At 39.0% G+C, this 24711-nt stretch overlaps 1 protein-coding gene across 4 annotated transcripts in view; it reads left to right on the top strand.

Annotated features, from left to right (window-relative positions):
• LOC124607209 (zinc finger protein 501-like) overlaps positions 1-21312 on the top strand; it is a 59378-nt gene extending 38066 nt beyond the window's left edge. For all 4 annotated transcript variants that reach the window (XM_047139476.1, XM_047139478.1, XM_047139477.1 and 1 more), the window contains 2 exons: positions 6499-8113; positions 20159-21312. In XM_047139476.1, the coding sequence (XP_046995432.1) occupies positions 7421-8113; positions 20159-20821 (1356 nt within the window). In that variant the 5' untranslated portion in view covers positions 6499-7420 and the 3' untranslated portion in view covers positions 20822-21312. The remainder of the gene's footprint in view (positions 1-6498; positions 8114-20158) is intronic.
• Positions 21313-24711: the final 3399 nt, after the last annotated feature.

Raw genomic sequence — 24711 nt, 5'->3', positions numbered from 1 at the left:
ATAGTTTGAGGTGCCATAATATGTTGGAATTTCTGCACATCTTTAGAAGTCCAGTCAGTATTTCATCAGGTCAAGTTGCTTTACCATTTTTACATCTTTTTAAGGGTGATTTTCAATTCTTCTGTCAACTATTGTGCTTCTGTACAATCTATGAGCACATGAAGGTCTAGTTCTTTTCTAAAGCAGTAATGAGACTTTACAAATATATTACCTGACAAAAACAATGAAGCATCCAGAAGGGGAGTAGGAAATGAGCTGGAACTTCGCAGGTTGAAAGGATCTGTGAATCAGGAATCGATCTGGTAATCTTCCTGGCCGCAGTACCTCAACATCACATAGACAGTTCATGGAGACATGTGCCCTGTGTGGAGGTGCAGTGTCCTATTGAAAAGTGGCACCACAATTCTGTTGCCTGAGAGGTAACACATGAGGATCCAGGATGCAGGAGACATACCATTGTGTCATCTTAGTTCACTCAGTTACTACAAGCTGTGACCAGAAGTCATACTCGATGGCTTGCCACACCATGACACCAGAAGAAAGACCTCTGTTTCTCTCCAAAACATTGGAAGAGTGGCACCTCTCCCCAGGTCACCATCATTCTTACCAAGAATAGTTATCCTTGGTTGTGAAGAACCATGATTCATCTCTGAACACTATGGATACTGTTCATTCGCAGTCCATGCTTTCTAGTCACAGTATCGTGATAAATGCTGCTATTTTTGTTGTGTTGTTAATAGTAGCCAATGCAAGGGACAGTAATTTCCTAGTTTGGCTGCTGCTAGTCTTCGAACAGTAGTGCAGGATAATGTAGAATATTGCATGGATTCCATTACATATTCTCAGACATTAGATGCGGATGTGAGAGGTTTACTATGTGCTTCATGCACTATACAATGATCCTTCTGTATGGTGGTCAGACGTGGTTATCGGAATCTTGATGATGTGTATGCTTGTCCTCAAGTTCCCTGTCCTCAAGTTCCCATGCTGTTCAACATTGGGCCACTGTCACATCCGTGGTCCCACAGATCTTAATATTGCACAACTTGACCAGCCAGCCAAATGGAGAACCACAGTGAAACTCATTTCAAACTCATGTCAGGTGCTGATAACACTGTCTCTCATCTGTATATGGCATCTCCATGCCATTCAGAGTGATCACCCAACAGCTGATACTATTCACACCCTTTATATTCCCTACAGGCATGGTAACAACACATACGTGAACAATAAAAACACCTCATGGTGCCTTTCTACCTGTCACAGAGAACTGCAACTCTAATCATTTACACACACACACACACACACACACACACACACACACACACACACACACCAATGGTGTGTATGTGTTCGAAATTACGTTGCCATCCAGCTGTGTCTTCTGGGTGCTTCACTTTTTTTGTCAGGCAGTGTCTAGTACCAATGTTTCTTAGGTGTACCATTGTTCTGTGTGTGACTTGCTCCTTTTCAGACTGTACCCCTATTTGTGTTTCTCTGATAGCCTCTAACCTAAAAAAGCTGACCAATTCATTCCATACAGCTCCCACAATGTGTGTAGCAGCCTCCTCATTCCATTATTTTCAGTGTTTTGAAATGTTTCTGAGGACTGAGCTTGCAGTAAGTCAGACAGACATGTTTGTGCTTGGTTTCTGGGAAGATTGAGTAAAGATGATCACTTGCCGTATAGTAGAGGCATTGAGGAGGTAATAGGTGTAGAAACAATGTTGAAAATGTAATTGGGCCATATTTTTTCCTTAAAAAATGTTTTGAATGTAGTTAAACAAGACCAGTAATAGAAATTCCTGGCTAGAACAATCCATAAAATAAGGGAAAGACAACCACTCACATATAGTGGACTGATATACGTGGTGCATAGGTATAGGTAACAGAAAATGGTATTTACGTTATCTTTTGTGCTCTTGTCCTTTTTCTAGTAAAACTACACATGTTTGCACACACAGACACCCAGTCAATCATACACACAAGGCAAGGATGGGTATCAGAATAGTGTGAGGCATGTCTTTCAACAGATGATTCAACATCTGCACAAGAAGATGAAATGAGTTCAGAGGCTAGAACAATTAAGAGATTATAGACATAGGGTAGAGGTGAAGGTATGGGATAGAGCAAGGTGAAGATGAGGAGGGAATCAGGGAAGGATGGAGGGTGGAAAAGGAAGGACAGGTAAAAGAGGAGGGAGGGAGAGAGAGGGAGAGAGAGAGTGCCCACAATTGGGGGGGGGGGGGGACTGGTGAGAGAAGGCAGTACACAATGTGAATGGGGAAGGACTGGTGGGGATAGGAGAGCATAAGAGAGAAGGGAGAAAGTAAGCTGCAGCAGTGGGAACAGTTTAGCAGAGGATTGGGCCAGGGGTATTTCAAGAGTGCACCATCTTCTTTAAGACAGTTCGCACAGTGCAGCTCAGAGAAACTTGTGCTGGCAGAGTGTATCCATATGGCCCACAAATAAAGCATGTTTGGCAATTGGATGATCAAGTTCGTGGGTAGCCATAGTTTGGCGGCAGCCATTCATACAAACAGACAGTTAGTTAAAAGTCACACCGTCATAGAATGCTGTACAGTAATTGTGGCATAACTGATACATAACATGGCTACTTTCACACTCAGTCCTGTTTTTTATTGGGTAGGAAATGCCTGTGACTGGACAGTGGTAGGAGATGGTGGGTGGGTGTATGAGGCAGGTCTTGCACTTAGGCTGACCACAAGGGAATGATCCATGGGGTGCAGTATTGGACTAGGGATGAACAAGGATGTTCTTTAGGTTGAATGGGTGACAGAACTCTATTTTGGGTGATGTGGGTAAGATTTTGTTGTTGGTATCCCTCATCTCAGGGCAAGACAAGAGGTTGTTGAAACCCTAATCAAGGATGTAGTTGAGCTATACACAACCAGTGTGATACCAGGTGATCAGAGGAGTTCTGGTCAGTGGCCAGTTAACACGTTTACGAGTGTCTAAGGAGGAGATGGCATGGGAGATCTGTTAATGAATGACCTGTATAGGATATTGTCTATCAGTAAAAGCTCTGGAATGTTATTGGTATATTTCAAAAACTCATGATTTCCTCTGCAGATGCAGGTAGCAAGGCAGTAATGAAGAGACTTTTGGCATGGGATGGGTGACAGCTGTCAAAATGAAGATACTGTTGGTGGTTGGTATGCTTAGTATGACTGTAGCTATTTGTGGAGCCATCTGAGAGGTGGAGTTCAACTTCTAGGAAGGTGGCTCGTTGAGCTGAGAAGGACCTGTTGTAGAGGATTTAGGAGTAGATGTAGAGACTTTGGAGGACAGTGCAAAGGTTGTCCTTGCCATGAGTCCAGATCATGAAAATGTCATCAGTGATAACTGGATAGGAAGGATTTCTCCAGCTATGCCATAAATAAGTTGGTGTAGGACAGTGTTATGAAAGTGTCTATGACAGTACGACAGATTTGTTTACAGATTTGCCCTTTGAAAGTAAAGTAATTGTGGGTCAGGATATGATTCACTGTGAGGATTAAGAAGGGGGGTATTTCACCTGCCTCGTATGCCTTGGTTCCCCCAATAATTCTGAGAGAATGTAATCTACTCCATGTGCCTTGTTTGGACCTACGTCTTTCAGGACTCTGTCAAATTCTTCTTGGTGTAACATTTCTTTGACACATCTTTCGTGTTACAGTACTTTTTAGTTTGTTTCCTTTGTAAAGTATTTCTGCATTTTCTCTCTATCTTATTAGCCTTCCCTTCTGTGCTTAGTAAGGCTTGCGACCTGAGCCCCTTCGTATTCATGAAGCTGCTTTACCATTTTGCACTTTCTGTTAATCTCATTTTTGGTCCTCCATTTGCTAAATTTTTATGTTTACTCTTTACGTCAGTTGAATTCAATACCTCATGTGTTACTGAAGAATTTTTACTGGGTTGTATCTTTTTGCATGTTTGATTCTCTGCTGCCTTTATTGTTCCAACTTGCTAAGCTTCCCAGTTGTCTTCTGCTGTGTTCCTTTCTCACATATCAGTCAATAGTTGCATAGTGCTCCCTTTGAAAATTTTGGCGACAGCTGGTTCTTCCAATTTATGCTGGTTCTACCTCCTTAATTGCTTACTATTCTACTATTTAATTGGCTGTAATCAGAATTTATAACCACTTAATTATGGTCAGAGTCCACACCTATCCCTTTAAATGTCATTTCCTTTAGTCCTTGTTCTTCTACTATTTTTCCGTCTTTTCTTTTTTCAGCTGTTGAATTCTAGTCCGTCACAATCCAGTTTTAATCCTCTTTGTGTGTGTGTGTGTGTGTGTGTGTGTGTGTGTGTGTGTGTGTGTGTGTGTGTGCGTGTGTGTGTTTTGCCTATGACAATGTGTTAACAATGTTATTCATAGTGGTTTGAGTTCCTATGTTCTTATTCATTATGATTACTTTTTTGTTACCCGTATTTGTTTTCTTTATCGAACCTCACACTATCCATTCCCCTAAATACTCCTCAAACCTACCCAGTGAAGGGATATGACATTCCATGCTCCAACATTGTGATGCCAGCATCCTCCTCAGTAGTAACACTTGATAACACACAATTATCAGTGAAATTTGAAGTGTTGTAGTTTTTGTGGCATGGAATCTCATTAACTGGAGTAGAATTGTCTTCAGTGATGAGTCCTGCTTTGAACTGAGCCCTGATAGCCAGCGAAGACGTGTTTGGAGGGGCTCCAGACAGTGGTGGGAAAACAACCTGACTGGTGCTCACCATCCGGCCCAACAACTGGGAGTGGTAGTCTGTGGTGCCATTTCTTTCCATAGCAGTACTCCTTTGGTTCCATCTGCAGCACCTTTATAACAGAGAGGTATCTCGGTGATATTATACACTCCATTTTGTTGCCCTTCATGGCAAACCATACTGGGCTTACATTTCAGCAGGATAAGGTCTGTCCACACACAGCAGGAGTTTCTGCTGACAACACTATCAATCAATGCCAAGCAGAATTGCTACTTGCGTAAAGGCCAGACGTGGACCAACACAGTATTAACTTCTTCAGTTTATGAAGCTCCTTCTCTTGCACAAATCATCCATTTTATTTAATTTTTATTTTATTTTATTTATTTTGAATTTGTAATCATTTGTTTGTCTTAACATGCACATTGTATTTACTGATTTCCCTTCTATTCAGATAATTTCTTTGTGGTACATCCTTTTTCTTTCTTCTTAAGAGTGTATATGCCATTTTATTTGAAAACTTTGTTGTTGATTCAACTTAATGTGAAGATTAACTTTTTATTATAGAGCAGTTTGTTGACAGTAGTTTTATTTTCCAGCATGAGCTACAATTCGAGTGCCTTTGTTAAAGTTTTGCTTCCGTTAATTTCTGTTTTCAAAGAGGATGTTCTCAACACAATTTGTAGGAACACTCACACCATAGTTATCAGAATGAAGTGGCTCCACTCCTGTAGTCCTTCAGAAAGTTTTGTTTCATTTGATAACCTTTTTGCAATTTTAAAGAGAAATCATATGGGCTTAGATGGGCTTTACTTGCTGATGATTCACAGGTGCACTGAGATTAAATTGATGGCCTGGGAAATGATTACCAAGGCATCTGTAGACAGGAAGCGTGAAAGAAAAGACAACTACATTTTGTTTACTCAAGTTATTCTATACACAGTATTAAATTATATCAAATTATTATGCTCTTTTCATACTACCCTGAATAAAGGTCTGAGCAACATTTTTTGTATGTTTCATGCTGTGAAACTCTTTGAGATTAGAGTGATTTCATGTTTGTTAAGCAGCCACCCTTGGAACTTGTGTCCACTAATAACAGTTGTGCAGTTTCATTATCCCAACCACGACACTTTTTGTCTAAATGACATCAAAAAGCTTTGGCAGCTTACTGATGTGTCATAGTGTGAAATCGGTTCCCGTAACACAACAGATAAAATACAATTAGTAGTCAGTCTATTGATAAGATAAAGCTTCATAATTAATTTGTAGTTTGTTTGCAGGTACAGTTCTGCTGCACACTGAAATCCTGTGTTGCTGTACCATAGCATGTTGCACAGAGGAGCCAAAGTAAAATCGTGCTTTTAATTTTTAGCAGTGGTGGAAATGTTGCAGCTGTATCACACCAATCCAGATGACTTCTGTAGCTATCTAGAGTGGCCTAACACACAGCTGCAACATTTCCACTGCTGCTGAAAATTAATTGCTGAATAAACTCCAGTTTACCAACAAGCTTTGATATTTTGTTTTACCTTCTCTAGCAGTGTGATATGGGGTAATGACAGTGATTTCAGTGTGCGCCAGTACTGCAGACAAACAAACAAAAAATATTTAACACCTTTTTTTCTGTGATCGCCCCATGTATTCCCATCGAGTTGAAATATGTCAAAGTGATTTTTTAAAAAAATATTTAACTACTTTTTATCTATCTTGTATATTGGATACTATATGTCCACAGTAGAAATTAATTCAGATGTTTTCCCTTACATATGATTGTTTCTCTTTCAGATGCTGTTGTTTATGTTGTTCCTGTCAACTACAGATATCTTCTGAAGAGTGATGCAAAAATGTTTATTTGGAAAGAAAAAGAATATGTTGAAGGTGGAATACAGTTACTTGATGAGGAATGGGATTCTGTCTAGTCTCGTTGTTAATCTTACTAAATCAGATGTAGTGTGGACATTGAAGGGCCATGTAGTGACTTATATCACATAACTTAATTTCCTGAACTAGTCATGTGGGCTGATGAAGCCAGAGCTAAAGAATTGGTTTTACTGATGTAGTTTATTAACACATTATATTTTTTGTTTCACCAAAGAGCTGTTGCTTGCCATATTTACCAAAGAATACAGTTGTAGTGATTGTTAATGCAGCACACCATTTGTTCCTTCAGTTTGATTTTATATATATAAAGGCTTTTTTGTAGTTACATAACATATTTTAGTTGTCTGGAAAACTTTTCCAGCAACTCTTTTGTTAGGGCAAACACATTGATTTCATTTGAGTGTGAAGGGGAGAGCTTTAAGTAACTGAGCCACACAAGTTAATGCTGGATTCAACTCTTGCTGCTGCTGCCGCCACCGCCGCCTCACTTTACATGAGTGTCCATGTGTAACTCAGAGATTCTGTCATTACAGACTGACTACCAAAGTAACTGAAGTGCCATTTGGCATATTGTCTTGCCAATCTGTCTCTTACTGAAATGCAGAGTGTAAATTTCTAATGTGGATATTGTATAAATCATATGAGACTAAAATTTTAAACACCATGTGCCTTCTATTTATGATATTTTTCTTGATCTGCAGTTGACTTAGCAACCAAGCTTTAGATAAAATAGAGGGGCAGATTTTTGAGTTTTGACCCTTTTGTGATTTAGAGAAGGAATAGAATTCTCTTGTGCTGTAGCATTGTAATAGACAACTAACACATCATGAAGAAAGAAAAAGAAAAATCAAAAGATAAGAAAGAGGAGGATAAGAAAGTAAACAAATGTCAGTACTGCAATAAGAGCTTTGCTGCAGTGAGTGACCTCACAAAGCATTTGAGAATCCACACTGGTGAGAAGCCATATGAGTGTGCTGACTGTGGTGCTCGTTTTACTCAGGGTGGGATCTTAAAAAACCACATTGTGGCCAGACATACTGCACCTGAGCCGTTCACCTGCCAGTATTGTAAACGGACATTTCCCATTAAAGAACGATTGAGACTACATATGCGTACACATACTGGCGAACGACCATACGCATGTCCAGATTGTCCACGGCGCTTTGCTCGTGGTGGGCAACTTCGACAGCATAGAATAACCCATTCGGGTAAAAAACCATACCAGTGTCAAAAGTGCCCAAAACGCTTCACTTCCACAACAAACCTAAGTATGCATATGAAGAGGCACGAAGGGATCCGTGATCAAGTATGTGATATTTGTGGCCAGGCTTTTTTCCGGCGTGAAAGTCTGAAGAAACATGTTGCTTGCATTCATGGTGATGTTCATGCTTTTCGCTGTGATATATGTGGAAAAGAACTGAAAGGCCACATTGTTCAGCACTTACGCACCCACATGAGTGAGAAGCCATATGCTTGTAAGATCTGTGGAGCGGCATTTGCACAACGCTCACAGTTACAGGTTGGTGCTGTTTGTAGAAATTACTTACTTATTGATCTTAATGAAACTGACATTAAGAATATGTTTGTATTGTTGCAACACATATAGTGAGCATCTTTGTCTAATGAACATGACAGAAAGCCGCAGGCTGAAGTTAAGGCTACTGTTTATATGTTGTGTATTAATTATAGTTTCCTTTGGTTTTAATTTAAAAGCAGTGCTTCTATGTTCTGTAAAATATTATTTGTCTTCAGTGAGTGGTCCTTTTACGACGACCTTTCCAGAACTGTCTTGTAACTAGTCATCATTCGAATATCAGATAAGCGCTTTGTCAGCCATTAGTTGACAGTATGAAGTTGTCCTGAGCATTCAGCCATATTAGCTGGTTAAATGTTGATAAGTATCTGGCAGAGTTCTCTTCACATATTGTCATTATGACAGTAGTTTGTCCACCTCTACCTGAGTGATCAGTGCATCTGACTGCCACATAGCAGATGCAGTTTGTTATTGGTAGTGCCAGGGATTTTTCTGTAGTTAGAGGGCTGTAACGAGGTGCATTCAATGTCACGAGGCCAGCTAAGGGGCTACTAGAATAAGTAGCGGCACCTAGGTCGGGAAAGCTGAAAACGGCAAGGAGAGCAGTGTGCTGACCCCATTACTCTGCATACCACATCCAAACAATGCCATTAGGCAGAGGATGACTTGGCAGCTGATCAGCATTGCATTGTCCTGTGAGCCTGTCACAGAGTTTCCTTTTCTTTACAGCTGCTATGTGGATATTGTGATCTACTATTGAGACTGAAAATATATGCCCCTAGTATTCCCAGCGATGTAGCACAGAATCATTCAATCTCTGGCTAAATTATTTTATATTGTGTAGGTCCTGTGACATACATCACTCAGTCTGCCACAAAACCTGTCTGTGAAGAAGATGACATAAGCATGCATAGTTCTGAAGGAAAATGCTGGGATATGGAAAAACGACAACAGCCTTTGTTAATGGAGTGCATACACAGGGATGTCATTATAGATAATATTGACTTAGTAACCCACCACCGAGTTCTTTTCAGGCCAGATGTTTTGGACAGCCTTGTTCTGCAAGAGTTGTTCACAGTTGAAGTTTCATTTGTTTGTAAGTTTGTTCTCAGCTTTCTCTCAGCAGATATAACTGGAACTGGAGTTTGCCTTTTGCTTCCCAGAACAACATCCTCATAAGATTTCCATATCATGTTGTCCAATACATTGTACTGTGGATGTGCCACTTGCACTTCAGTTTTGCACACATTTCCCTCCATACTGATGGCGTTATCTGCAGTTCTAAATTTGATGTCTGCTTTGGTGATGTTATATTTTCTGAGATACATTCTACAACAGTAGAGGACCAGTAGATGACTTAATTTAATATTTTTTAAGAAGTTCATTAAAATTGTCCGTTTAGCTAGTTCTTGTACTCTTCATATATAGTGCCCTTTTTGGTTGCATGTTTCCAGGATTATGTAACATTCTTTTGTCTGTGCCCTTAAACCTCTGTGATGTTGGATGTTGTGCAAAGTCACACTCATAGCTGTGTCTTGAAACTAAGTACTCTTGGTGATGCCTGGCATGAGGCAAATTATGTGACACACTGCTCTGCAGATTTAATTGGAAACATTTATTGGTGGAGCCAGAATAATTCTCTGCCCCACTACTCAAGTAAAAGCAGTCAAAATAAGAGTCTCCAATGTCACCTTGACCTTAAAGACAGGGTTGTTCTTCTCACAACTCTTTAAGTCCATAATTAAAAGCCTTGTGTGTAACTGCTTTCAGGAAAGATTTAAAGATCTGACCACAGGACCGGAATTTGTTCACCACTAACAGTTCAACACACTGCTTTCAACTGGCTCCTAGCATTGTGTGTTGGTTACCTCCACAACGACAAAAACAGGATAAAGCTCAAAGTCAAAAGGGAAAGAGTGACACAAAAACACCAAACTTAAATTTCCATGGAAATTAATATAATTTACTGTCCTCAATGAAAACCTCCCCAAGTCCGCCTCGTTCACCAAACACCGTTGTCCAGCTAGCTACTTGGCTCCACAACCTAATTCAAGGCCTCTGCCTATTGAGTGCCTATATGTTTGTTAAATAGCAACACTTGCCTAGAAAACTACACTAGTTCAATCTGAAATCCACTCCCATGCATAGAAAGACTTTTAAATCTCTCATTGTAAGAAATAACTTTATCAATCACAATGTACTTCTGAAGTACATTGCAAGGACACAATCACTGCCTCAGAGAGCACATGACATCCACACCACACTAAGTCCAATGGCAGATCCCTTGATTTTGGTTGCTACCAGAATTAGCCATGAAGTTACTTAGAGTTCAGGCCTTCCAACTAATCCAAATCAGGAGCAGAATATAGGATCATTGCACATTTCATGCCACCACTAATAGAGCTTCTATAAGGTCCTGTTTTGCGGCAGAACTTCCTGAACTTTCTCTGCTCAGAATGTCAGAAAACACCAGCTTTCTTGGGGAATTGACTCGCCCTTAAAGACAGCCTAGTCAGTTCCAGCTGCTGCCCATTTAGGAGGATTGGGGAAAGACTGACCCAATGTCTCCAGGCCAAAGAAAAAATCCCTGTCCCCGTGCAACCAGAAACCGGCAGAGGTGACAGTAATAATGGACAAGACTAGCACACTTGCTTTTGATCTTTACAAGTAACTGTAGTTATTTCTTCTGAACCCTTGCAGTTATAGCTAGGTTTATGGATGATTTTTAAGTCTCATGCGGGTCTTCAACTATCATTGAAGCCCCAAAATTATTGTACTTTTGATCTAGGTTGTGATTACTGAGTGCTTGTGAATACAGATGAATTATTATGACTGGTTCTAAAACATTCTTCAGAAAACTGAAATGAACAATTTAAGGAAAGATAAGTTGCTACTTACCATAAAGAAGACACATTAAGTTGCAGACAGGCGCAATAGAAGACACTTACACAAAGCTTTAGGCCACAGCCTTCATCAGCAACAGAAAAATGCACACCATTCGCACACGCACACACACACACACACACACACACACACACACACACACACACCTCATGCACACCTCACCACCAACTCTGGCAGCTCAGGCCAGAAGATAACTTTCATGTGGGATGGATGCATCAATCTGGAGGGTTTGGGAAGGGGAAGGTACAGTATGTACAGGTGGGTGGAGAGAGGAATGCTGTCCGGCATGATATGCACAGCTAGAGTGCCAACAGGCACAGTGTCAGGAGGTTTTGGGGGAGGGAGATGGGGAGAAAAGGAGCAAAAAAGGAGAGAAGTAGCTGTGATGGCTCATCCGCACCTCTGTCCACATAAAACCCACCAATCACCAACAGTATGTCTTGAAAGGAGGATATAAGATGAACATCAACAAAAGCAAAACAAGGATAATGGAATGTAATCTAATTAAGTCGGGTGATGCTGAGGGAATTAGATTAGGAAATGAGACACTTAAAGTAGTAAAGGAGTTTTGCTATTTGGGAAGCAAAATAACTGATGATGGTCGAAGTAGAGAGGATATCAAATGTAGACTGGCAATGGCAAGGAAAGCGTTTCTGAAGAAGAGAAATTTGTTAACATCGAGTATAGATTTAAGCGTCAGGAAGTCATTTCTGAAAGTATTTGTATGGAGTGTAGCCATGTATGGAAGTGAAACATGGACGATAAATAGTTTGGACAAGAAGAGAATAGAAGCTTTTGAAATGTGGTGCTACAGAAGAATGCTGAAGATTAGATGGGTAGATCACATAACTAATGAGGAAGTATTGAATAGGATTGGGGAGAAGAGAAGTTTGTGGCACAACTTGACAAGAAGAAGGGATCGGTTGGTAGGACATGTGTTGAGGCATCAAGGGACCACCAATTTAGTAGTGGAGGGCAGCGTGAAGGGTAAAAATCGTAGAGGGAGACCAAGAGATGAATACACTAAGCAGATTCAGAAGGATGTAGGTTGCAGTAGGTACTGGGAGATGAAAAAGCTTGCACAGGATAGAGTAGCATGGAGAGCTGCATCAAACCAGTCTCAGGACTGAAGACCACAACAACAACAACAACATCTTCATTTTGACAGCTGTTGTCCCTTTCACACCAAAAACTCCCTCCCATACTGCCTGGTCAACCAGGGATGGTGTATCTACAGTTACAAGAACTCCTTTGGCCAATATGCTGTGGGTCTCACCAAGGTCTTCGCAGGCAATCACTGTCCCCCAGAACTAGTCCACAAACAGGCCTCCTATGTCTTTTCCCCCATACCCTCAATCCTTATACCACCCCTTCATTACCCAGTACCATCCCAGAATGGAACAACTGAAATGTGTCCTTCACCAGGGCTTTGACTACCTACATTGTGCCTTTGAATGAAGTACATCCTACCAATGATTCTTCCCACCCCTCCAAAAGTGGAGCTCTGTTACCCGCCCAACCTCCAAGACATCCTAGTCCATCCCTATACCCCTTGCCACAAGGATTGTATCCCTGTGGAAGACCCAGGTGCAAGACCTGCCCAATCCACACACTCAGCACTTCATATTCCAGTCCTGTCACAAGTTTATCCTACCCCATCAGGGGCCGAGCCACCTGTGGAAGCAGCCACGTCATTTACTACCTCTGCTGCAATCATTTCACAGCTTTTTATATTGATGTGACTACCAACCAGCTGTCAACCAGGATGAACGGGCACTGTCAAACTGTGGCAAGAGCAAAGTAGACCATCCGGTGCCACAACATGCAGCTGGACACAACACACTTGATTTCAGTGGCTGCTTCACTACCTGAACCATTCTGGATCCTCCCCGCCACCACTAGTTTTTCGGAAATACGCATATGAGAGTTATAATTACAACACATTCTCCACTCCCGTGATTATCTTGGCCTCAACCAGTGGTAACATACTGCCCCCCACCCTCCCTCCATCAGTTTCCACCCCTCTGTCCTGTCATTCCCTCCCATTCTTGTCTTCCACCTCTTTGTTTGCCACCCTATGCCAATGAACCCATGCACCTTTCCCTGGCTTCTCTCCTTTTTGCTCATTTTCCCCCCACCCCTCTGCTCCACAACCTCCTGACACTGCTCCCTTCCCCACCCCCTCCAGATTGCTACTTCAATTCCACATGATTATTGTATTCTGGCTGTGCTGCCAGAGGCGTCTTTTATTGTGCCTTTCCGCAACTTATCGTGTCTTCTTTATGGTAAGTTGCAATCAATCTTTTCCTAAATTGTTGATATCCCTACAAGAAGTTTCCCTTTTTAAAACTGAATTAAAAGTACTCATTGTGAATTTAATAGTATTAGATTTAAATTCGATGGAGGAAATCTTTGACAAGACAAAGGTACAACATGAAAACCACAAGGTCACCTTAGGCAGGTATACTGACTTAGTGTAGTTGATCATCTTCATTGGAGAACGGTAGCCTGCATTGCTGCAAAAGGAGGACATAAAAGGCACTAGCATTGACATCTCAAGCACTCTGTCGATTGTACTCAGATGCGTAGGGCACCCTCGGTGTGACCGTTTGTTGTGTATGTCCTCAAGAGAGTGTCAATAAAATTTCGCTCTGCCAGGTTGATGAACTCTTGGTGTTTATTTCTCATTTTCCAGTAGTGTGTGAGTGTAATGACAGGTACAAATATTTGTCAACAATTTGCCAATGAATTATTGAATGCCTGACTGCTGATGCTATATATATTAAAATGTACATAAAAATAATTTTGATGGCAACATTTTACTGTTTCCAAAGTTTCAGCACCTTACTGACCATTTTAATGTGCACACAGAGGAGGAACATCTCGCTCATATTTTCCATGTGTGTGTACAAATAAAAGACTGTATGAAAGAGATCAAAAGGGCAACATTGCAGCTGTCTACAGGAGCTGCAAAATCACATTGCAGTTCTTGGTGGACTTTTTGAACGTCTTTTAAGGGGGAATGTATACAATAAAACAAAACATGAGATTTGAATATTTCATTGACTATCACCTGCACTTGTCTTGTTCCCCATTATTTTCATTAGTTTCCTCAGGAACTGTGTTAGCAACAGGACATAAGTTCATGTGACTTTTTATTCAGAATCACTAAAACTATCACCCCCTCAAATCACGTTCCTTTCCTCCTGACTCACTGATTTACACAGAAGTAAAATGACTTGTTATTTCTGATTGTAATAAATTATCAGGTGAAAAATCGATTAGGATCTTTATTTGCATCCTTCCCATAATAAATGCTGTGGAATTTTAGGATGCAGCTTAGTTAGCAGTATTGTCTGTTAGAGAGAGAGATATTTCACATGAAGATATCTGCAATATGTATGGTGAATAGATGTTCGTGAGTTGAATGAGGAATTGGAAAGCCTGGTTCTTGTGCTGTAAAAGATGATTTGCTGTGACACCGGGTGGATATTTATTTCAGCCACCATTGTTCTGCCAATATAAAATAGGAAACTGCTCCCATCTGATTCAATGCAAAACACCAGATTGGCCACATAAGAATAAACAGTCAGATACTGGTAAACCAGTTGAAAGTTAGAATTCATCACATGTTATTACAAACTAAAAATTGTTATAGAAGATAAATGTCTTAAAGAAAAGTGTGTGGTGGGGGGGGGGGGGGGGATGCGTAAGACAGAGAGAGAGAGAGAGAGAGAGAGAGAGAGAGAGAGAGAGAGAGAGAGAGAGATTGGTTTTTGGAAAGGGGGGGCAGGTGGTGTAGAGGGAGATATCAAAGCTTGATGATGATGATTGTAATAATTATGAACATATTTGTTTAGTTCATAAAAGACTCAAGATTAGGGCTAATTAGTCAAATTAGTTGTGGGGACTTTCATGTTCACATTTATATAATAATTATACATTTACTTCCCCCTCCCCCTCACCAAACAGCCCTAGTCACCAGCAAAACTTGCAGATCAAATTCCAGAATGAATCTATCACTGACCAGCAGTGTGTGTATCAAACTAGGACTTGGACCTAGACTCTTTACTTTTGTGTACAATTTGTACTATCTTCTCATGACTTGCAACCCACACTCACAATTACTGTAGAATTTTCAAAGTAAGAGAGAGGTACATGGTAAAAACTGTGAATGTGGAACATATGTTATGCCTTGACAGCCACAGATAGAAAAAAACTTGAATTGAGTACTGTTCTGACATACAATTTTCGTTTGGCAGAAAGATGAGCTTTCACATCAGTGATGTTTTAAATAATTATGAGTTTGTAATTGTAGATTGATGCTACTTGTGCAATAGAAGGAAACACAAAAAATTACCTTTTTACAGCTTGTTCTTATTGTATGGCTTAATTTTCCTTTATTACATATTGTTTGAACCTTTAATGTAGAAACAGTGTATTCTGGCTGTAATTTATTGGTACATGTAGTTTCTACAAGTGGTCACCAGAAGATTTTTAATTATTGCTTATTCTCTTTCAACATTGCAGTTGCTCTCATTGTCGTCTCAAGTGTCATTAAGTTTGGAGAAACATAAGTACCGGTATTCATTCACACTTCATTGTCGCCTTCCCTGATATACTACAGAAGGGCTTTTTACTCCTTTTTTATTTGCTGCGATATGCAGGTCTTATCTAAGAATTTTATTTTCAGCAGTCATAGAGTTATTCGGAGTTGTGCTGGCTGTGATTCTTTGATTTCTCCACAACTGTCAAGTGAGCAGTAGCGATATCATCACAGTTCATCATTATTAGGAAATGGCATCCCGTCATGTGAGTAACATGATCAGTAAGAGCTCACACCAACTTAGTATTTCCATGGACATGGGTGTGGTTCTCTAATTGTGATGCTCTGGTGGATCATCAAATATAGTGGTGTTATTTCTAAATGGTGGAGGTCAGCTTAGAAAATTCTTTAGTCACACTTTGGTCTTTAGAAGTGGATCATCACAGCATCTTTTAGTATGGTGTCTGTTTCAGCTTGGTCTTCATGTAGATAATTTTTCTTACAGTTTGTAAATCGGGTTTGTGCTTCTTCAGCTATTACTGAGACTGAACTCCAATTAATTTTTCATATAATCACCTCAATCGGTTTCTCACTTAGCATATTTGCATGTTAACAGCACAAATTAACATTGGGAATCAGGTCCTGCTTAGTCCTGTTCTCCCAAATACCGATATGCACATTCACTAAAAGAACAATATTTGAATATATCATGGTGAAGGTTTAACATACAACATTTGTAAAAATATTTTTTTGAGTGACATATTTATGTTGGGCATTTGTGTGACAAAATATCTAGTTTACAGGACACATAATCATAAGTGTGATGTATCCGTGGTAAGTAAGAAAGCAAAAGTAGTGTTAATTATTTTTAATAATTACCAAATATGTTTTAGGAGTTATACATTGGTGTGAAGGTGTAATTAAATTTTGTGTCACTAATTATGGATGTCTGTCAGTGACATATCACATATAATTTGTCTGTTGCTTTGATAACATCAACTTGCTCCATATTTGCTAGCAAATACTTATAATTTGTCTTTATTAGCATTCTGAAAACCAAAAGATTACTAGCTTTTTTTTTTTTTATTTCTTTGATTTAACTTACAGGAAATATTAGGCAGTGTTTAGTATGGCAGTGATTATCCTTTGCTTTTTTCCAATCTCTTAACCAAGTTTCCAGATGAGAAATGTACAATTTTATGTAGAGTCTGAGCCATGGTGGTTCTACACTTTTTTTGCACACTGGAAATTCTGATACAGATAGAGGCTCTACTGTGAAGGTCTTTTAAGATTAATGAACTCAAGTGGCTTCCTCACTCCGGGCAGGTGCTTAGTCATGTATGTTATTTTTAGGGCAAATGAATTGAATATATCAGTACACTTGGCAATATTTGATTTAATAATTTATAAGACTGAAGCAGTTTTCTTCAGTGCCAATGCTTTAGCTGCTTTTGAAGAGCAGCAGAGTGCTGATTTGGATGTATTCATACACTGACAGAAATCAGCTGTAGGGTAGTTCGAATTACTTTCACCAGGCTGTATCCAAAAAAAAACTGATCAGAAAAGTCATTTTAAAAGAGGTTAATCACTGAACATTATTGTGCAGTTCATTTGAGCATAGATTTAAACATTAATTTTAACATAAGTTCTGAACAAAACAAATTGACAGCCCAAGATGCATCCAGATTGCTTACTTAAGAAAGGACATACATTCAATGTATAGAGGCTGCCAGCATGCCTTCATTGGTAAACTTTATAGATGGAATGAAAAATACCTAAGTGTATAGTATATGCATGGAACATATGAAGCAGAGGCTGTTACTTTGAGTTGATGCTGTTTTGTGTAAATAGTAAGTAGTAGAACAGAACTATATGTAATAAAGAACTTCCACAGAAATTCCACAATTTCTCAAAGACTGTTGATTTCAGAGACACAGGTATGCATGATTAATGTAACTAATCACTGCGCCATGTGAAAGACCTAGGTTATGTCTCATATATAATCCTGGGTGCCATGAAAACTCATATTATTCCTCTTTTCTGCTCAGTACCTTAATAACTTGCTATTGTTCTCCCATAATTTGTGCTTCAAAGTGAAAAATTGTGAAAGTCAGAGGCTGTTTATCATAAACTCTCAAGAGGTGGTGTATTTATCTGACGAGACAAGAAACAAAAATCCACAGAAGTGAAATTGAACCTGATGACAAGATTGTTTGGGAAAGACTCAGTCTCAAGGAATCAGCAGTGGACACAACTGGGCTCTTCTGCCCCCATGACTCACCCGTAGATGTAACTGGAAACTTAAAAGAAACCCTCAGCACATTAGTACATATGTTCCTCGATCATTCTGTCACTGTTGCAGGAGACTTTAACAGTCCAACAAACAATTGAGATAATTGCAGTTTTGTAAGTTGAGGTTGTGACAAGATACGTACAAAATAATACTAAATGCTTTCTCTGCAAATCACATGGAACAAATATTTCAGAAGTCTAGTTCTGATGGAAATATATTAGATATAATGGCAATAAATAGACCCAATCTCATGGAGGGTGTCATATTGAAACTGGTATCAGTGACCATTAGGCAGTTGCAGTAACAATGATTAATAAAATACAAGTGGCTGCTAAAACAAGTAAAAAGCTTTACATGTTCAGTAAGCTAGAGAAACAGACAGTTGTTTCGTATCTTGAAGAGGAACTCAAAACGTGTACCTCTGGGCTGGAGCATATAGTAGAGCTTTGGCTCAAGTTTAAAAGAATAGTTAACCATCCACTGGATAGGTGTGTACCTAATAAAACAGTTAATGATGGGATAGAAGGTCCGTGGTATACAGTCACTGTAAAGAAACTTATGTTAGCTGTAAAACAAAGCATACAGTTATAGATAATGAGATGATCAATGGCGTCTGTTTGACTGTCAAGATGGCAGTGCATGAAGCCTTCAGTGACTACTGTAGCAAAATCTTACCAAAATATCTATCACAAAACCCAAAGAAATTCAGCTCTTATGAAAATTCTTTCATTGGCACCAAAGTTTGTGTCAAGATGCTCATTGTTAACATGGGAACTGATATTGAGGGTAGCCAAGAAAAAGAAAACTGCTCAACTCTGTTTTCAAGGATACCTTTACAAAGGAAGGTACAGAAGTGCTGCCTAATTTTAACTGGTGCACCACTACAAAGATGAGTGATATTAGTGTCAGTAAAGTTGAGAAACAATTAAAACAGTTAAAATTAAACAAGACTCCATGGCATGACAGAGTCTGTCAGATTCTGTACTGAATTTGCTGCTGAATTATCTCTCATTTTAACTATAATTCACTGTAGGTCCTTCAAATGAAAATATGTGCCCAGTGATTAGAAGAAAGTGCAGGTCACACCCACAAACAAAAAGGCTAGCAGAAAGCAGTGCAGTCATTGCTGTAATGTGGACACAGAATGATTTATCTGATTTCCAGAAGGGAATGGTCATAGGCTTCCAGGCCAAGGGTGGAAGCATTTCCAAAATGGCTGGGTTTGTAAACTGTTTGCACATCACTGTGATTAAAGTATATCATGTGTGGCAAAATGGCATTATCCAAAACTGTCACCAAGGCAAGTGTGGTGCACCACAGGTGATAGATGACAGAGGAGAACGATGGCTGTGGAGATGTGTACAGGTGAACAGAATTGCAGTTGTTGAGAAACTGACCACCCGGATGAACCAAGGGGCTACCAACATTGTCTCCTCAATGACCATTCAGTGAACATTGCTGCATGTAAGCCTCCTCAGCAGGTGCCCGATTCATGCAACCGTGCTTGACTGCTGTTCATTGGTAACAAAGACTCGAATTCGTGTGCCAGTATTGCAACTGGTCATCCACTGTGTTGTGACAGGTGGTGTTTTCAGATAAATCACATTTTATGCCCCATCAGGCAGATGGCCATAGGCATGTATAGTCTGAAACGTCTGAACATTATGGTTCTGGATAATGTAGCCGTGACATTCCCTAGGTGATCTTTTCATTCTGGAAGGCACAGTGGACCAACTGTTATTCCTCGGCTCAATGGCATTGTCCAACAGGACAGTGGAATGTTTCGCACAGCTCGCAGTTTTCGTGCGTGGTCCAAAGAGTGCCACCAGGCTCCCCAGGTTTAAACCCGACCAAGAATCTGAGGGACCACCTCGATCAGTGTGTTCATGCCACGGATCCTGAACTGAGACTCAGCTGGCCACAGCACTGGAGTCAGCATGGCTCCATATCCCTGTCAGTACCTTCCAGTCATTGACTCTCTTACTGCTTGTCTCCCAGTTTTCCAAACTACAAAAGGTGGTTATTCAGGCTTTTGGCAGGGAGCTACATTAGTGTGACTGGACAGTGTATTTAAGTTCATAATGACTGAAACTGCTTACATTGTATAATAATTTAAATTTTATCATGATGATTATCATTATTTTGTTACTGCCACGGTCGAGGAGTTGATGGTTGTGAAAGGCACTTTTCTTCTGTATGAAACTGCACGATATGTTAGTATTTACTAATCTACTATATCAAATCCATCCTACAGTAATAATGGCATTTTACTTTCTCTTTTTACAAGGTTCATGAACGTATTCACAGTGGAGAAAAACCTTACAAATGCAAAGTGTGCAAAAAAGGCTTTGCTCACTCTTCTGCTCTCAAGATGCATGTTCGAGGCCATACAGGTGAGAAACCGTTCAAGTGCCTGCTCTGCCCTTCTGCCTCATTTGTTCAGTTGCCTCATCTCAAGAAGCACATGTTGTGCATCCATAAAACATCAAAACCTTACATGTGTATTCGCTGCCGAGAATTTTTCAAGAAGAAAGATGAACTAGAAGCTCACGAGCAGAACTGCAAAGGAGAGGTAGTCGATAATACAAAAAATTTTGTCGGGTCTTCTGACACGGGAAAAGAAAACGAAGAAGATAAAGGGAAGTCTCTTGTACCTCCCATGCCTGTTGCTAAGATGAGAATGTTACTGGCAATACTTCTGAAGAAGATTTCAACTCCAGAAAGGCTGGAGCAACTAAGATTTGGCAAGCGTCTTGTAGATGATGTGCTTTGTGAATCTATAGAGATGTCTGGTAGAAAACCATGTTCTGAGAAAGACATTGATGAAGGTGAAAGACTGAAAAAGAATGTTGAGATACTATTGGAATGGACAGTACCAAAAACATATATGGACAGGTTTCGGAAAGAGGGTAGATCTGCAGAGGCACTTTTAGAAGAACTCACATCGTAATGTACTTTGTTGCACAGAGAGTATTCTATTGGACTTTAGGTCTAGTAATGACACTGTTATAATGTTTTAAGAGATTTATTTTTCAAACACTAAAGAAGGAGCTTAAATGATCTTTTTGTAATACCAAAGGATATTTCATTATTTTTTATTTATTATTTTTGTATTCATAAAATTATAGAATACTGAATAAACAGATAATTATTCTTGACTTGCATAGTCTGTACATTAACACACAACTCAGAATTACTGTGGTAAACCACACGTGATGATAATATAAGGCACTCTGTGTACACTCAAAAAGACTGCTTCAGGTTTCTTTGTTGCAGCTACAGTTAAGATACATTAATTGCAAGAAGAAAAAAAATGTATGTTTGTGTGGCTCAGAGCCATTGGTGCCTAACACATTTATATGTAAATGGAATATTAGCTCCAAAGTTTCAGTCTTGTAGAAAAATCAACACAAGATATAACAAACCTGTCTTTCATTTATTGTGAATATGAAGGGATTACAAATATTTAAATATTTTTTCAAGGTACTAGTAAAAATATTTTAATCATAATTCCAAATGTTTGCCATGTATTGTTGTACAAAACTTCTTGAATAATGTTTTTTAAAGTAATTAGTCACAGCACACTGTAGAAAAACAAAACCCATTTATCCAGATCCATCATTGTAATAAACTTGGCATCCAGTATCAGTCATTTTCTCCCTTTAGGTTGTTATAACAATCATGGTGCACTGGAGGCACATACTGCGAAAGATCCACAAGATACTCTTCCTTTTCTTCTGTAATAGCTCTGCTTCTACACCTTTTGAGTAGTAGTTCTGTTGGCAGTGCAGTTTTTCTCATTGCCAACAAGTATCTTTTGCTGGGTGATCAAATGTAGATTGAACGGAGTATTAAATATTTGCGAAAGTACTTACAATAATACAGGAATAGTTTTCTCAGCTTTACATTTATAAAGATTGTATATAATGGACAGATTCATTGTAGGTCTGAATATGTCGAGCATGGATCTTTATTATGATGATAAAATTTGTATGTAGGGAATTTCTTTATGAAATTACCAGTAGTAAGTTCTTTTTCGGTACTTGGCTTGTTATAGGGCACATGTTTACCTCATTTGTCAACAGGAGGAACAACTTTATTAATTTTCCCATTTCAGTAGGAGTTTCCATCAATAGTGCAGGGCGTGAAGAACTTCTTACAACCAATGTGATCGTCCCCCTTTCCATCTTCTGCATAAATTCTTCTGACCCATTAAAAAGACAGTTTTCATTGCTCACTCCATTTTGCTGTGGCTGGAAAATATTTTCTCCCAGTTTTCTTATGGTATTTTGATAAAATTTTTAGGGCAGCCACAGAGTTCTACTGAACATGACTCAGTTTTTATTAATAGCTCATCAGTTGTTAGTCTATACTCATCTTCATACTGACACTCCTTTATTTCAACTACTTTTTCTGGCTGAGGAAATTTGCAGCTAGTTTGTACCTGTTTTTTAAGGATGAATTATGTATTCCTGTAATGAACTGCTCTGTGTCAGAGTCGTCGTTATTGCTACAAAACAGATGCCAGACATGACTAACTAATTTATTAAATTTATTTGGTTGCATGATAAATTGATAATTACTTACATGTGTGATTTTCAAATCTCAAACTTTCTTGTACCATTTGCTGAGTTTAGACATGGTTTCTCTTGGGTTCTGTCACCTCTTTGATGGAGTATCCAACTAGAGTCGTCGTTCTGTTACCGAATATCATTCATTTTCCATTAAGGTTTAGCTCTTTAGTGTATGAATTAAGCATCTTTGTTGTACTTAGAGAGAGAGTTCTGTTTAGTCTCAGAATTGCTTCATGATAGCACCTCACAATGTCTTCGGAGGTATTGCTGGCACTGTCAGAACATGTGTATCATCATTAGGATTTCACAATGATTTTGAAAAGTTTAATGTTATTGGTTTTGTACCTGTTGTGTTGAGCCATGTAAAAATTAAGCTACTTTGGAAAAAAAACTACAGAGTCAAATTGAGTCCTTTTCCAGTTAACCATGTGTCTACATTTGTCGATGATTTGTTCACAATTTCAATATGCAGATTGTGAATGTAAAATAAAATTTTTAAGACACACATTTTTTTGCCGATATTAGCCCTTTACACAAAGGGTTATTAGTACAGGGTGTGGCAGCATTCATAGCAGGGTATTAAAAACACACCAACAGGCAGTAACTGTAATTTACTTATTACCTCTTATGTCAATTAATTGTTAAAGGTATTCCATTTACTAATGTGTAAGTCATTGTCCATTGCATGGATTACTTTTTGAGTATGACTCCTGTCAAATGATGCCCCCTCTGCAGGACACCTTCATCCAAGCGGCATTGGAAGCTTTCTATAACTCTGTGTAACGTATTCCCTGGGACATTACTGACAGCAGTTCTGATGCGATCCTTCAACTCAGGAATGGTGGCACAATGTGTCCAGAACACTTCTTGCTTCATTTAGCCCCAAAGGAAAAAGTCTGCACATGAAAGGTCAGGTGAGCGAGGCAACCAGGAAATGTCACCAAAATGGGAAATTACTCTACCGAGAAATGTCTGTCACAAGAAGTCCATACAAATTTTGGCCGTATGTGATGTTGCTCCATCTTGTTGAAACCTTAATTGTTCCACATCCTCATCGACCATACCTAATTGGGGAAGAACGAAGTCTTGCAGCATCTTCAGGTAGCGTTCACTGGTGACAGTTACAGCCACACCGCTGTCATCCTCAAAGAAGTAAGGTTAGATTAGATTAGATTAGATTAGATTAGATTACTACTAGTTCCATGGATCATGAATACGATATTTCGTAATAATGTGGAACAAGTCAAATTTCCCAATACATGACATAATTAGGTTAATTTAACAACATACTTAAGTTAATATAACAACTTTATTTTTTTGTGTTTTTTTATTTTTATTTTTTTTTATTTTTTTTAATATTTTTTTCTTAATTTATATCTAAAAATTCCTCTATGGAGTAGAAGGAGTTGTCATTCACAAAATTCTTTTAATTTCTTCTTAAATACTTGTTGGTTATCTGTCAGACTTTTGATACTATTTGGTAAGTGTCCAAAGACTTTAGTGCCAGTATAATTCACCCCTTTCTGTGCCAAAGTTAGATTTAATCTTGAATAGTGAAGATCGTCCTTTCTCCTAGTATTGTAGTTATGCACACTGCTATTACTTTTGAATTGGGTTTGGTTGTTAATAACAAATTTCATAAGAGAGTATATATACTGAGAAGCTACCGTGAATATCCCTAGATCCTTAAATAAATGTCTGCAGGATGATCTTGGGTGGACTCCAGCTATTATTCTGATTACACGCTTCTGTGCAATAAATACTTTATTCCTCAGTGATGAATTACCCCAAAATATGATGCCATATGAAAGCAATGAGTGAAAATAGGCGTAGTAAGCTAATTTACTAAGATGTTTATCACCAAAATTTGCAATGACCCTTATTGCATAAGTAGCTGAACTCAAACGTTTCACCAGATCATCAATGTGTTTCTTCCAATTTAATCTCTCATCAATGGACATACCTAAAAATTTGGAATATTCTACCTTAGCTATATGCTTCTGATTAAGGTCTATATTTATTAATGGCGTCATACCATTCACTGTAGGAACTGTATGTACTGTGTCTTATCAAAATTCAGTGAGAGTCCGTTTACAAGGAACCACTTAGTAATTTTCTGAAAGACAGTATTGACAATTTCATCAGTTAATTCTTGTTTCTCAGGTGTGATTACTATACTTGTATCATCAGCAAAGAGAACTAACTTTGCCTCTTCATGAATATAGAATGGCAAGTCATTAATATATAATAAGAACAACAAAGGACC

The sequence above is a fragment of the Schistocerca americana genome, chromosome 3 (genome assembly GCF_021461395.2).
Source record: "Schistocerca americana isolate TAMUIC-IGC-003095 chromosome 3, iqSchAmer2.1, whole genome shotgun sequence".
In the NCBI taxonomy this organism is placed as follows: domain Eukaryota; kingdom Metazoa; phylum Arthropoda; class Insecta; order Orthoptera; family Acrididae; genus Schistocerca; species Schistocerca americana.
Note: the sequence above shows the minus strand (reverse complement) of the source record. Positions and strands in the feature narration are given on the sequence as shown.